Source organism: Sorex fumeus, unplaced genomic scaffold, assembly GCF_029834395.1.
Source record: "Sorex fumeus unplaced genomic scaffold, SorFum_2.1 ptg000058l, whole genome shotgun sequence".
Lineage (NCBI taxonomy): Eukaryota > Metazoa > Chordata > Mammalia > Eulipotyphla > Soricidae > Sorex > Sorex fumeus.
Genome location: NW_026606115.1, coordinates 25,338,269 through 25,353,675, shown reverse-complemented (window position 1 = coordinate 25,353,675; position 15,407 = coordinate 25,338,269). Strand labels below are relative to the sequence as shown.

The 15,407-nt window shown below is 43.8% G+C and overlaps 2 protein-coding genes across 2 annotated transcripts; both read left to right on the top strand.

The window, feature by feature from the left end:
* Positions 1-6,714: 6,714 nt before the first annotated feature.
* LOC130034284 (ubiquitin-like protein 5) lies at positions 6,715-6,941 on the top strand. Its single transcript, XM_056125854.1, has one exon. The coding sequence runs from the start codon at positions 6,715-6,717 to the stop codon at positions 6,913-6,915; it is 201 nt and encodes a 66-aa protein (XP_055981829.1). The 3' UTR covers positions 6,916-6,941.
* A 3,185-nt stretch (positions 6,942-10,126) lies between these two features.
* On the top strand, positions 10,127-14,075 carry C1GALT1C1 (C1GALT1 specific chaperone 1). Its single transcript, XM_056125852.1, has 2 exons — positions 10,127-10,265; positions 13,064-14,075. The coding sequence occupies exon 2, from the start codon at positions 13,068-13,070 to the stop codon at positions 14,022-14,024; it is 957 nt and encodes a 318-aa protein (XP_055981827.1). The 5' UTR covers positions 10,127-10,265; positions 13,064-13,067; the 3' UTR covers positions 14,025-14,075.
* Positions 14,076-15,407: the final 1,332 nt, after the last annotated feature.

Here is a 15,407-nt window from a genome sequence, read left to right as displayed (position 1 = left end):
CCCGAGTTCGATTCCTCCGCCCCTCTCGGAGAGCCCGGCAAGCTACCGAGAGGATCTCGCCCGCACGGCAGAGCCTGGCAAGCTCCAGGTGACGTATTTGATATGCCAGACACAGTAACAACAAAGTCTCCAATGGAGACGTTACTGGGCCCGCTCGAGCAAATCGATGATCAACGGGAGGGCCTTTACTTTTACTTTACTTTTACATGAACCCTAGCATAGCAAGTAAGAGGGTATTATAAGGAGTGGTAATGGTAATATAAAATGGATGCTTATATAAGCAGAAAGAGTGGGGCAAAGTTATTAATAAAAAATACTATTTCAAGTAAAGTCACCTCTCAGGGAAAGGAAAGGATATCATCATGCAGATTACCTCCATAATATTGATCTTGAAACTCCAGGTCGATTGGATTAAGACTATGATTCCTTTGTCTGGTTCGGTGGTTTAGATATACAGATATACCACACCTCTACCAATGTGCCCGAGATCCTGACCCGGCCCGTGTTACTTCCCATTCACCTCTTGTGACATCTTGATTTGTTTTCTTCCATGCCCTCCTTCCTAAACCACACAGCCAACAACACTAAATGCAAGAGATCCAAACTACAATAACTGAACCTAAAAAATATTCCTTTCAAGGAGGCAGGATGAAGGGTGGAGGAAAGTTGACACTGTGCTGGGATTGGTGCTAGAACACTATATTCCTAAAACTCAGCTATGAATAACTTTGTAAATCATGGTGCCTTAGTAAAAAGAAATGTTGAAGGACTACACTTTTTGAGAAACCTTCAGGGTCAGGTGAATGAGACCCATTGTAATTACTGGTTCTGGTATATCAAATACTCAACGAATAGCTTGCGAGGCTCTGCCGTGCGGGCGGAATACTCTCGGTAGCTTGCCAGGCTTTCCGAGAGGGATAGAGGCTTTTGGGGCGACCTCTAATCGCCCTCGTAGGTGTTACCATAAACCCACAAACCAGGAAGGACTACACTTTTTGAGAAAGGCCTAAACTGCTATTAGATTAGGTATTCAATCTGGATGGAGATCCTACCTAAAAACTTAATTTGAGGTCCATTTTCCCCTATTTTTAAGATTTCAACAAAACATTGAGGAAAATCATAATAATTCCCCAAAGGCCTCTGGACATATTTCAAACATGAGAGCTGGTCAGGATAGTATAGAGGTAGGGCGCTTGTTTTGTACATGGGCGATCCAGATTTGTTTCCCCAGCACCTTATTTCTCCTCCAGGAGTATTCCTGAAGAGTCGAGTCACGAGTAAGCCCTGACCACTTCTGGGTATGGCCCAAAAAACAAACAAACAAAAATTTTAAATGTGAGTGCTCACATGCAAGTGAATCATCATTACTGGCTACTAATGACTTTTCATTTTTAATAATGCATGCACTTTGTAAGAAGGGATTCCGACACAAATGCAGTTGTTAGTTTTAGAGGCAGTCTTCCCTTAACCTGCTAAAGGCAACCATTTTTTTAAAAAAGCTCTCCTGAAAAAGGTACAAGGTAGTGTGTTCAGTGAAACAGTGCAGGTTAATGAAATCAGCTATTTTATGTGAAATGGTCCACAATATAACTGTACCATAATTAACTAAACCCTTTGGGTATTGCTAGATGTTTTCACTGCTTGCCATCATGAAACAACAAAGCATTTGCCTACTTATACAGTTGCCTCACAGTCTGGTGCTTTCATTTCTCGGGGAGAGGTTATGTGAAGTGGGTTTGTGGGTTCCCTAAAGTACAATATTCTTAATTTTTAATCTTAATAGGTACTAATTGCATTCATTAGAGCTACAATGTGGAATGGTGTTTTTGAATGCAAGCATCTAACTATAAGCCAATCATCCAACTAACCTCACTTCAAATGCAAAGCATATTTAAGCTTTATATAGAGAGCTAGATTCTCACACAAGCTCATTAGCAGTGCTTTTTGTTTTGAAAATCCTGTGCCTCATACTGTTTCAAAAGCATCTGCTGTCAGTACTTCCAGTTTGGTAGGATTCCTACACAAGAAAAATAAAAGAAGCATTTTTAATTGTCTTTTTTGTCATCGTCTCTGAAATCTGAGGACTCTCACTAGCTTGTCCTTCATCCATTTTTTGCAAAGAGAGACCTGGTTCTCTGTACTCTCTCAAAGACATTTTTTTTACCTTTTGGGTCACACCCTGCGATGCTCAGAGGTTACTCCTGGATCTGTGCTCAGGAATTATTCCTGGTGGTGCTCAGGGGACCATATGGGATGGTGGGGAATTGAACCCGGGTCAGCTGCTTGAAAGCAAACACCCTACCCCTGGACTTTCCCTCTGGCCTTCAAAGGTACTTTTTTGTTGGTAGTTTTTCCTCTTTTCCTTTTTGTCCCTCTAATTTTAAAGCTCCCTTTATCTGTTGATCTTCAAATCCAAAAGGAACAACTGCTTGTTATAATCACAAAAGTTAGGTTCCACTACCACTAGTACTAGTCAATCAAGAGGTGACACTTCTAGGCTTCTCGGGGCCACCCCGTGCCTTCCTCGGGGCCCCCACTCCCCAGGGTCACCCAGCATGCTCATCAGCCTCCCAGCATGCTCCTCAGGGCCACTTGATGTCCCCCTGGGGACCCCCCGCCCCCTTCGGGATGCCACACCCCAAGGCCACCTAGCCTGCTCCTGGAGGGGGAGCACACGCTCCTTGGGGCCCAATCCCCGCACCCTGGGGCAAACCCACATGCTCCCTGGGGCACCCCACAACCCAGGACCACCCTGAACCCTCCTTGGGGGCCCCGTACCCTCCCGGCCCCCTCATGAGCTCCTCAGGACCACTCCACACACACCCCTCAGGACCCAGCACCCCAGTGCTACCCAGAGCGCTCCCCACAACCTGAGGCCACCCCGAGTCCTCCTGGGGGGTCCCCGTACTAGAAGCCACCACACTGCCCCTGCCCCCAAAGTCCACCTCCCACACCACACCCTCCAGCGCCCCCTGCCCAAGGGGCCCAGCCTTTCCTGGCTCAGGAAAAGGAGAGGAACCAAACCTCCCAAATTGCAGGCCAGAAAGTCCAACTACTTAAATGCATCCAAACCCGGAAAGCAGCTGCCTCAGAGCTCTCCAAAGGGAGGTACGTTGATGAGTAGCAGATTCCAGTGACCAGGACATCTGTGGATGGACTTAGGCCCATTCAGGGCACTCAACTCAAAGGAGTCACTTGACAGCAAATGTCAAGGATGCGCTGAGAAAACAAACTAACCTCCAACAGGGGCATGAGGAATAGTGAGTAGGTTCACGTTATTCTAGGCTTTCAAAGAACCACACAACAAATTCCCTCTCTAGCACTCTCCCGGGTCTATCACTCTGCTCCCCCTGTAAGTGTTCATCTGCCCTCAGCTTCTCTTGCCCAGTTGCAGCCACACATATCCTGCCCAGCAAACTCGCTGGGTAGAGCTCTGGCCGCTGCTGCTCCTGCCCTTCCAGAGAGAAAATTCCATGTGGCAGGCCTGGGTTAGAGGCTCCGACAGGCTTCTCACAGGGAATCAGAGATCCTGCTAGACAATCTGTCTTTGCTGCTGAGACTGAGGGAGCAAGCAGGCAGCTGCCAAGAGCAACCCCAGTGACTCCAGTCTCTGCCAGGGACCAGCCCTGAGAACAGGCCTGAAGCAGGTACACCATGAGGATTGCAAAAAGCGACAGAAGTATGACAGAAAAAGCATGAGCTCAGGGGGCTGGAATGATAGCATAGCAGGTAGGGCATTTGCTTTGCACATGGCTAACCCAGGTTCAATTCTCAGCATACCACATGGTCCCCTGAGCACCGCCAGGAGTAATATTTGAGTGCAGAGCCAGGATTAACCCCTGTGCATTGCCAGGTGTGACCAAAAAAGCAAAAAAAAAAGCATGAGCTCATGGCCTCACAGACAGAGAGCCCTGACTGTCCTCTGGGTACAATATTTACTGCTTAGAACCAGACATCATCAGGAGAGGAACAACATTCTTTGGTCGAATACCTGTTAATCTTCACGGGCTAGACTTTTACAGATTTATACATTCCTGGTGTATTGGGCCAAAGTTCTTTGTAATAGGCTCTCTCAGGGGGAGATCCTTCCATTATTTGGGTTTTAAAGCACCATAAACTACCCACCCTGTCCATCTTCTTCATCTCTCTGGTCTCCAACAAGTCCCACCCATCGTTTCTCTGCCTCCTAAGAGAAATGACTAGTGGGGCTGGAGCAATACTACAGCGGGTTGGGCATTTGCCTTGCACGTAGCCAACCCAGGTTCCATTCCCAGCATCCCATATGGTCCCCTGAGCACCGCCAGGAGTAATTCCTGAGTGCAGAGCCAGGAGTAACCCCTAAGCATCGTTGATGTGACCCAAAAAGCAAAAAAAAAGAGAGAGAGAAATGACTAGTCAGTCCACTGCCTGCAGGGGAGAGCTTAACAAGAGACAGAGAGACACAAGCACAGACACAGGCTCACAGGGACCCCGAGCCTTTTCATCTCCAAGGACAAAACAAGAGGAAATGACATGTGGAGTTGGAGACAGAAGCTTGGAAAGAGTAGTCACCTCTATGTCCTGGTTCTACCAGGTTTACCTGTGTGAGAGGGCTGCAGTGTTTCTCCTCTATCAAAGGTTGAGATTGTACTAGGTGACTGGGAAGGTGAGCTCCATCTCTGAAATTTTAGGTTTTGGTAAATACCTTCCAAAACAAATAAGGAGGTAGAAAACTATTGCAAAAGACTTGGCTATTTCCTTCCCAGGGTATAAAAATTCAGACAGGGGGATGCAGCCCCGCCAGCAGGTCAACCTGTACCCAAGGGGCGAGCGCATCGGCAGCCTGATGGTGCCTTTAGGCTTCCTGATACTCCAAAATTGCCAATGTGCCTCTGGCCAGATCCCAACAACTCAGGATCAAGTTTCCCAAGAAATTAAATGGCCAAAAGTTAGTTATGTGGGAGCCATGCCCACAAACCACAACTCAATTCTCATTTATGGGCCTTTATTCAGAGACCCATAAATAAATCTTGAAAGAGATCAAAAGCCACAATTAATCTCGGACCCGCACAAGGCTGAACAGACCGGGGTAAATCAGAGGGGGCGGGTCAGCCTGTGCCCAAGCAGAGCCCTTGGCAGCTGCTTGCTCCCACAACCCAAAATCGCTGCCATGACCCCAGCTGGACTCCACTGTCTTGGGACAGACCTCACCAAGACATAATCTGCTGAAAATTCAGGTATGCAGGTTTTTTACCTGAAATCTCCAGACTTTCTCAGGTTTGGGATAGGCTACCTTCCCTAACCTCCCTGTACTTCCAGAAGCCTCAGCAGTCATGTCCATACCCCAAAGTTGCAAACCAGTTGTAAAAGCTACACCAACCTTACCTAACTTCCCGATAAAAATACTGAAGTTCCTGAACAAACACGATGACCTCTTAGTGCCAGTATTACAAACCATAATGAACAAAAGGAGAGAGAGAAAGAAAAAGAAAAAAAGGGGGGAGAGGGATATGGGGGACATTGTTGAGGGGAAATGTTAAGTGGAGGGATGTTGTTGGATCATTTTATGGCTGAAACCCAATACCAAAAACAGCTTTGTATTCACAAACAGGAAACAGGTCTATCTCACGGATATTCAATAAAAAGTTTTGAAAAATTACAAAAATAAAAAGAGGTGACAGGTGTAGAAAGAGCATCATGAACAACAAGTCAGAAAATTAAAAGATAGCAGGCTCATGTTCTACACGACCATTTTGCCTGCATGCTTACCGAAGTAGTTTACTTAGGAAAAGAAATTGGAAGTAGACCTTTAGAAAGGGCAGGTGAGGGTTTGGAGCGATGGATAGCAGGTGAGGCACTTGTTTTGTCCTCAGCAGACCAGGATTCGACCCTTAGCATGCCACATGGTCCCCCGAGCCTGCCAGTAGTGATCCTTATGCACAGAGCCAGGAGTAAGCCCTGAGCACCGCTGAGTGTGCCCCACCCCCAAAAATAGTAAAGGCAGGTGGATGCCAGGATACTCAATAAAGTCCCTGGTGTCTGGCAGTCAGAAGCATAAGGGCTCAGGCTACATGTTATCATCTTTGTATAGGTTTAGGGGGGAGGGCAAGATAAGAAAACATCCTTGACATTCTCAACAGTCCAAGCCCAGAGGAGTTTGCTCAATTTCATTTTGAATCCAGCTGTTTATTTCTTTTAGGCTGCTATCAAACCAATACAAGAGACAATACTAGTCATATCCACCTTTCCCTCTTGATGTACTCAATAGTAACAAAAAGCTGAACAGAATTCCACCACCCTTCTGGTTCAAACAGATCAAACATATGGGCACATATATGAAATTTTGTTTTTAACAAAATATCATTGTTTTATGCACATAATTCTGCTAGGTGTTTTCATTTACTATATATGGGCATATACAGACATGTGTGCACTAAATTAACAATACATATTACTTCCCAAAATGTAGTGGAAAGAGCAGTTTTAAGTTCCTTTCATTTTTTAAATTTCCTTTATAGAACATTCCAGCTCTATAATTCTGTGTAATGACTTATCAAATGAATGTCTTTCTTCTCTATTAAAGTGAGGGCTCCATGAAGCCAAGTTAACCTAATTTTGTACAACACTTTTCTCCAGGATTTCAGGTGGTGCTGCCAGAGTAGCATCTGCTTTAAAATGATGTCTTTGGGCAATTGTGTTTTTGGCAGGTTCCAGGTGTCTCGAGCACAGGAAAGAATGATCGAGGTTGTGTGTAACAACCGTCTGGGCAAAAAAGTCCTTGTTAAGTGCAACATGGATGACACCATTGCGGCCCAGACGGGAACCCGTTGGAACAAGATCGTGTTGAAGAAGTTGTACACGATTTTCAAGGACCATGTGTCTCTGGGGGACTATGAAATCCATGATGGGATGAACCTGGAGCTTTATTATCAGTAGAGCAAAATTGCCTGCCCTTCCCGTTCCGCCCCCCCCACCCCCCACTTGCCTTTTCCTACCACCCTGCCCCCCCCCCCCGCAGGTGTGGCTGCCTGGACTCCTGTTTTTAAAAAGAAAAACCCGTGGTAATAAAAATGCAAAAGTTAAAAAAAATGATGTCGGGGCTGGAGCAATAGCACAGTGGGTAGGGTGTTTGCCTTGCATGCGGCAGACCCAGGTTCGATTCCCAGCATCCCATATGGTCCCCTGAGTACTGCCAGGAGTGATTCCTGAGTGCAAATCCAGGAGAAACCCCTGAGCATCGCCGGGTGTGACCCAAAAAGCAAAAAAAAAAAAATGATGTCTTTGTTGTTTCAAGTGTTTCTTGACACCTTCAGTCTACTTAAATGGAATCAATGCTGATACTCCAAAATGTCTTCAGTAACTCAGGTAAATTACCACTTCATGTTATGTGAAGAGAATCAAATGACAGCATATTGTAAATATATTCATCAAGATGAAATTTAAGAGAAAGGAGCTGGACATACAGTACAGCAGGTAGGGTACTTGCCCTGCATGCGGCCAACCCGGGTTCAATCCCTGACATCCCATTTTGACTCCTGAGCTCCTCCAGGAATAATCTGAATACAAATCCAGGAGTAAAGCCTGAGCATTGCAGGGTATGGCCCAAAAATAAACCAAAGATTAAGAGAAAGAGCACATTTAGTAGAAAGAACTTTGCATTATGATTAGGAGGTGTGGGTTCTAGTCCTACTGTCTAACACACACAAATGTTCTAACACATACAAATACTCCCCCCAAAAAACAATTAGTGTTCCCTGTTTTAACTAAAACTGGGTTTATTTTGTGTAATATTTTTATCTAGGGATGTATTTTTATTTTTATCTTTTGCTTTTTTGGTCATACCCGGCAATGCACAGGGGTTACTCCTATCTCTGCACTCAGGAATTACCCCTGGCAATGCTCAGGGGACCATATGGGATGCTGGGAATCGAACCCGGGTTGGCCGCGTGCAAGGCAAACGCCCTACCCGCTGTGCTATCACTCCAGGCCCAAGGGATGTCTTTTAAAGACTAAAAGTGGGTACTACTATTTTTTTGGAAGCGGGGAGGGGAGGGTGGTTGGGTCACCACTGCCTCTGCTGAGTGCTTATTCTTAACTCTGCACTCAGGGATCACTCCTAGCAGGTTCATGGCACCATATTCGTGTGTTGGAATCAAGCCTAGATGGCCACATGCAAAGCAAGTACCCCACCCACTCAAGCCCCAGTAATTACAATTTAATATACATAAATAAAACCAATCTGAAAGGAAGTTGTGTGTTTCAAATCTTACTATTTATACCTAAAACTATTTTAAACAATTTTTATTTTTATTATGTAACTGATTTGTTACAATTCTGTTAACTTTTTCAAATTCACTGTTCTTTTACTGCAAAAACTGTCTTAAAAAGTAGTTTTTTTTCTGCTTTGGCAGACTTTCCTGTTTGATCAAACTTCCCTCTAAGCTATTTAAATTTAGTGAGTTCATACTTACCTTTAAATTTCATATTATTAAAGTAAAACTTTAGTACTCTACAATAAATGCACAATTTGTCATCTCTAAACTTCCAAAACTGTATGAGCCATTTATTCTAACTTCAGTGTTACATTATTTCAATCATTGTAACCTTAAAATGCATAACCTTTTAAAATTATAGTTTTGGAATCAAGTAAAAACTGGTTCAAGGCCAGGGGGCTTGGGGGTTATTGGTGGGGTTCGTTTGGGGGCCACATCCATCAATGCCCTGAGTCTATACTCAGGGATTACTCCTGGCAGGGCTAAGAGGACCACATGCAATGCTGAGGATGGAACTTTGTTGGGTGCCTGCAATGCAAACACCTTAACCTCCATACTAGCTCTTAAGCACTAAAGCCTTTAATCATTACACAGATAACAACTTTCTTATTTCTAAACCACAAATCTGTACTATAAAATTCAACCATAAAACATTCCATTAAAAAATTCTGCTTAACCTTCTGTCTATCCTATTCTCTATTTTATTTCCTATATTATTTTCTACATCACTACTTCTACAGTTACTTTTTTAGCAATGCTCAGAGAACCTTGGAGACCACTGGCAGTGGAGAGTCAGCAATGGGGGCTTAACGTTGGTGGCCAGCAGGGCCACACCGATGATCTCACACTTGATAGGCATATGAATCACATCCTGAGGCCCACCTTTGCAGCTAATTACTGTGCAGTCTCTGGTGGAGAGCGACTGGGACCACACAAAGCACTTAATCTCTTTGAGCTCTCAAACTCTTACTGTGTGGTCTTCAGAAAGTTCCTTATCTTTCACAGTTCTGGCTCGTTTGTAACTCTAACATGCATTCATCAATTACACAGATAAGTATTGTCTACTACATTCTGGCACTGAGTTGCCTGCGAATAAAAGTAACAGTCAATGTTTAACAAGACCATCCTTTGGTCTTTTTTGAAGTTTTTCTTAGGGGGAGAGGGAAGGGGCAACACCTGGCAGTGTTTCAGGGACTATTAGACCAAGCTTGGTCTTTAGGTAAGGAAATCATATTTATTACCCCACTATCTAAGACATAGCCAATACCATGATATATTTTGCACTTTACGAAGGAGAGTACTGAGCTATAAAGCGGTGAAATAATGATCCCGGCACATTAAGGATACGATGAAATCAGGACTGGGTGAAAGCAGGACTAGAGAATGCGACTTCAGAAGCCACTCTAATAGCTAGCGTTAGAGACTCCAAGCCCAAAATTCAGTGACTACTTCAGGGGTCTGCATTTTCCTTCCAGCCCAGAAGTATCCAACTGGAGCACCATCCGCTTAATAAGAGGATGGGTCACGCAGCCATAAGGCAATATTAGAGAAACCAACCAGCAACCTGGCGCAAGCACTGCAAGGAGCCACGCCTCCTCCACGCTCTCGCAGTTTCCACGCCGGGAAGGTGGGAGGTGGCAGAGGGCCATAGACACGCACGCCTCTCGGGGTGCCCTATTGGGCACAAACGCAAGTCGTTACGCCAGCAAGCCGCGCGTGCCAGAACACAGGGGGGGCGGGGAGAAGCGCGCGCCTCGTGCGCCGGTGCCTTTATGACGTCAGCGCCCGCCCCAGGCTCTGCCTCCGCCGCCCGCGGCTTCTTTGCCCCGCCTCCCCGCTCCGGCCCGTAGCCTAATCCACTTCCTGGTTCTCCCCACCTACGGTGAAACCAACGAGAGGACACCGCCTGCATGTAGAGCAGCCCGAGCAGGAGTGGGACCCAGAGGCGCGCGAATGTGAGAGGAAAGCCGTCCGCGGCTGCGCTTGCCCGCCCCTGAGCTCTTCGAAACTCGGGTGAGTGCCCGGGCATCGGTCCGCCGTCCTTACGGGCCCAGGAGCGGCTCGCCCCCGCCCCCCTCCCGGGAACGGGCTGGGCCCCGGCCCACTCCCAGAGTGCCCCACGTCCGTGCCCCGGCAGGTGCTGTGGGAGGAACAGTAAGCGGGGCATGACTTCGAGCCTTCCTCTTAGCTGCTCCGTGCTAAGATGACCATAGTCTGTTTCTTCTTTCGCTTCTCCATTTCGCCCTCCGGACTCTTCCATACTGCACCCCCACCCCCATCCCACCCCCACCCCCTTCACCGAGTAGATGCATGTCGGTACCCCGGTGCAGTTTGAACTTTACCTCTTCTACATCAGACATCTTAACCACGTTCATCAGTAATTCTTTTTTTTTTCTTTACCTCCCTGACTGGAAAAATATCTGAGCTTGGGGCCGGAGCGATAGTACAGCGGGTAGGGCGTTTGTCATGCACGTGGCAGACTGGGGTTCGATCCCCGACATCCCATATGGTTTCCCCAGCACAGCCAGGAGTAACCCCTGAGCATCGCCGAGTGTGACCCAAAAAGAAAAAAAAATCTGCACTTAATTATGACTTGTGCAAAAAATAATATATTCTTAATTAGGAATTGTGCAAATGATACCCGTCAGGAAGTGGGATCCCCATAGGAATTCCCCATAGGAATTCTGACATATTTGCCATTATCAAACTGAGACGTGTGTGAATTGACAGGGAATAATGAAAACTGTGTCATGAAATTCTGAAAGCCAATATAAATTTAAAGTGCACCTGGCAGTTATAATAAGCAGTTCATTTCCTGTCAGTTCTCTTTTTCTTTGCTTACTGATCAAGTTCTGTGAGTAATAAAGGAAAACTGCCTACCTCATCTGCACAAGGGATTTTCCTCTGCTAAACTTTTCCACACCTTATCCTTCTAGTAGAAATCAAAGTCCATTTCCTCTAGAAGAATACTAAGGAATTATTTCCTCATTCTATGGTATTGTTGAGTGCAAAATCTCAGTTATGGTTGTCAGATCCCACTTTCTTCATATGTAGGAAAACTGGGTTATTCAATAACTCATTTATTAAATTTTCAGTAATACAGATGGAAGCACGGTTGAGATCATTATGTAAAAACAAAATTAAGATGATGCCCAAAGGATCTGATTTCTAGGACTATCACTGTGTGACTTGGGATGAGTTAACCTTTGTGAACCCTTTATTATCGGTGAAATGAACGAAATGACGTTAGGCAGCTTGAAGACCCCCTTTAACTTATGGGACAATGGGAAAATCTTAAGTAGCTTAGTAAAGCATTCCTTGTGGAGAGAGGGAAGATTAGGAAAATCTCATTAAATGTTGGCCCTTTTAATTTTTAATTGAAATGAAAGTGTAGACTTTATTTTCTCAAAGAATAAGAAAATTCCTTTGGAGGAAATAAAAGAATGCCCAGTAATAATCCCCATCTATGCCTGTATTGACTCAGATCTCATGTCCATATAATTTAACTGCATGATGGGCCTTTATGGCATTAATTGAGAAACTGTTTGGCCTTACGAATAGAAGGATAAATATTAACATATGGTCACTGTCACTGTCCTCCTGTTGTTCATCAATTTGCTCAAGCGGGCCCAGTAACATCTCCATTGTGACAATTGTTACTGTGTTTGGCATATCGAATATGTCACGGGTAGCTTGCCAGGTTTTGCCGAGCGGGCGAGATTCTCTCAGGTAGCTTGCCAGGCTCTCCGAGGGGGGCGGAGGACTCGAACTCGGGTAAGCCATGTTGGCTGCATGCAAGGCAAACGCCCTACCTACTGTGCTATCGCTACAGCCCAACATAAGGTATTATTCTAAATGAACTTTATGTATAGTCCTCAAAGTTGATTGGAAACTGGGTCTTTACATAAAATCATATATAATTAAATTAGGTTCTTGAATTACATTGTTCTGTTCAACATCAGCCAGGATTTTTATTTTTTCTTATCAATATTATAAGAAAACATTTACCAGGACCTCCTTTATTCAGAAGTTCATAAAGGACAGTAAGCATTAGTTAAAGGGCTAGGTTGGTAACAGAAATACTAGCATAGATATGATTGGCCATTTACAGAGTTAGATGGTTTTATCTGTTTGACGTAAGTTTTGATTTAAAATTTTATATTTATCTGGGCTGGAGCGATAGCACAGCGGTAGGGCGTTTACCTTGCACACAGCCAACATGGCCGACCAGAGTTTGATTTCTTGCCCCTCTCTGGAGAGCCCAGCAAGCTACCGAGAGTATCTCGCCCGCGCGGCAAAGCCTGGCAAGCTACCCGTGATGTATTCGATATGACACAGTAACAAGTCTCACAATGTTACTGGGCCCGCTCGAGCAAATCGATGAACAACGGGAGGACTGTGACCGTTATTTATCTGTACAGGTATTTAGATAATATAATGCAAGTTCGTGAAAAAAATTTTTTTCAGAGAGAATGATGAGCTGACAACTTCTGTAAAATTGCTTTCTGGGGTTAATGCTTTGATTTAGTCTGTGACTTAATAAATCCCCATAGATCAAGTGTAAAAATAGTCTCCAGAAAATTCTACTGCATAGAGATACTGCCATAAAGTCCAGTTTATGCTGAACAGTAATCTAAAGCCATCAGAAGCTATGAGTCCTTGATACTTCATACTCTGTGCAGCTAGTTTGATTTCAAACTTAGGAACTGCTTTTAAAACATAAAGAACAAGCTATAGTCTATAATGGGTATGTAATTATGAATATAATCCTTTTCTAGTGTGTATCCTAAGGATATTTTTCTTCTTTATAGGAAAATGCTTTCTGAAAGCAGTTCATTTTTGAAGGGCGTGATGCTTGGAAGTATTTTCTGTGCCTTGATCACTATGCTAGGACATGTTAGGATTGGTCACGGAAATAGGATGCACCACCATGAGCATCATCACTTACAAGCTCCTAATAAAGAAGATATCTCAAAACTTTCAGAAGATGAACGCATGGAACTCAGTAAGAACTTTCGGGTATACTGTATCATCCTTGTAAAACCTAAAGATGTTAGTCTTTGGGCAGCAGTGAAAGACACTTGGACCAAACACTGCGACAAAGCAGAGTTCTTCAGTTCCGAAAGCGTTAAAGTGTTTGAGTCAGTTAACATGGAAACAAATGACATGTGGTTAATGATGAGAAAAGCTTATAAGTATGCCTTTGACAAATATGGAGAGCAATATAATTGGTTCTTCCTGGCACTCCCCACTACATTTGCTATCATTGAAAACTTAAAGTTTTTTTTGTTAACAAAGGATCCATCCCAACCTTTCTATCTAGGCCACACTGTGAAATCTGGAGACCTTGAATATGTGAGTGTGGAAGGAGGAATTGTCTTAAGTATAGAGTCAATGAAAAGACTTTCCAACCTTCTTAGTTCTCCTGAAAAGTGTCCTGAACAGGGTGGGGTGATTTGGAAGTTATCGGAAGATATGCAGCTGGCAGTCTGCCTGAAATATGCTGGTGTAATTGCAGAAAACGCAGAAGATACTGGAGGAAAAGATGTGTTTAATACCAAAACTGTTGGGCTTTTCGTTAAAGAAGCAATGGCTAATAGCCCTAACCAGGTAGTAGAAGGATGCTGTTCAGATATGGCTGTTACTTTTAATGGACTGTCTCCCAATCAGATGCATGTGATGATGTACGGGGTATACCGTCTTAGGGCATTTGGGCATGCTTTCAATGATGGGTTGGTTTTCTTACCTCCAAATGGTTCTGACAATGACTGACAAGTGAAACGAGAACATATATATATATATATATATATATATATATATAGTATATATATATATTCATCAATGGTAGGATATGTGATGCTATTATTTGTGGGAACAACTACATATCCAAAACAGCAGTATGGTCTTTCTTTTTCTTTTGATTGGGGGGGTAATTGAGTTTAATGCATATTAAAAATTAGTAGTGCATTTTAAACAGAGTGAGACCTTTCCCCTTAAAACAAAAAAAAATTCCAAATGTTAAAAAACAAAAAATTCCAAATGTGTTAGAAACGTTTTAAGAGTGATGATTCTGCAAATAAAAGATATATTTCTAACTATTCTTTAATCATAAAGTTTAGATTATGAACATTAAAAGTCTGTGGCACTTTTTTTTGCTGGTTACAAATTTCACTTATTTTTAGCTTTGTAAGATATGTAGATGCAATCTCTAGTTGTGAATTTCTGATTTAACTAAAATTGTCAGCATGTGTTTCCATCATTTCTAAAGTCGGTTTATGTTCTAAGTGTCTCCAAGATTTACCATTTTATTGGGAGGGAGCTATTTGGGTTTTTTTGAGTGTTACAAAACGTAGCCCCAGTAGTGCTAGGGACTACTTCCCACTCTGTGCACCAGGATCATTCCTGGAGGTTCTCTGGGACCTTGCAGTGCCATGTAGTTTTAGTTTTTCAAAATACACAGGGGGCCTGGAATATGACTCACTAATTTAAGTGCTTGCCTGTTAATGAATTCAAAGCCAGTGCCCCCATATAGACTGAGGTGATTCAAGAAAGGGCCTGAAAGATGGCTGAATTGCTTAGAAAGTGCCCAGTGCAAGTGTGAGAATTTGAGATTAATCCCCAGTGCCTCACATATATCAAGGTAATCCTGACTGGCTCACAGTCTGGGGTTCCCTGGTGAAAGAAGCTTTTTAAAAATATACAGCCAAGGAACAAATTAAGTGTTCCCAGATAGTGTTAAAGTAAAAGCTGAAATCTGCAACCAGAGAGCTGGTTAAGGCATTTGACTTGCACACCAGTGAGACCCACTTAATGCCTGGCACCACATAGGTCCCCCAAGCCCCACCAAGAGTGATCCCTGAACACAGACAGAGCCAGAAATAAGCCTTGAGCACTGCTGGGTTTGGCCCAAACTTCCTTCTCCATGTCCTGCCCACCCCGCCCCACCCAAAGGTTGAAAGCTGTCTCTGAAAGAAAATGTGAAAACTATTTCAAGAGGTTAATAATTTTTCTAGGAGCCAATTTTGTAATATTCCTCAGCATACACAATTTCACTGAAACTTTGGTTTCTTTATTTTTTTAAAAAATGTATCAGTTAATATTTATTTCATCCTGCTGGGAAAATGCAAGCTATGGATGTATCTTTTGGAAAACTTG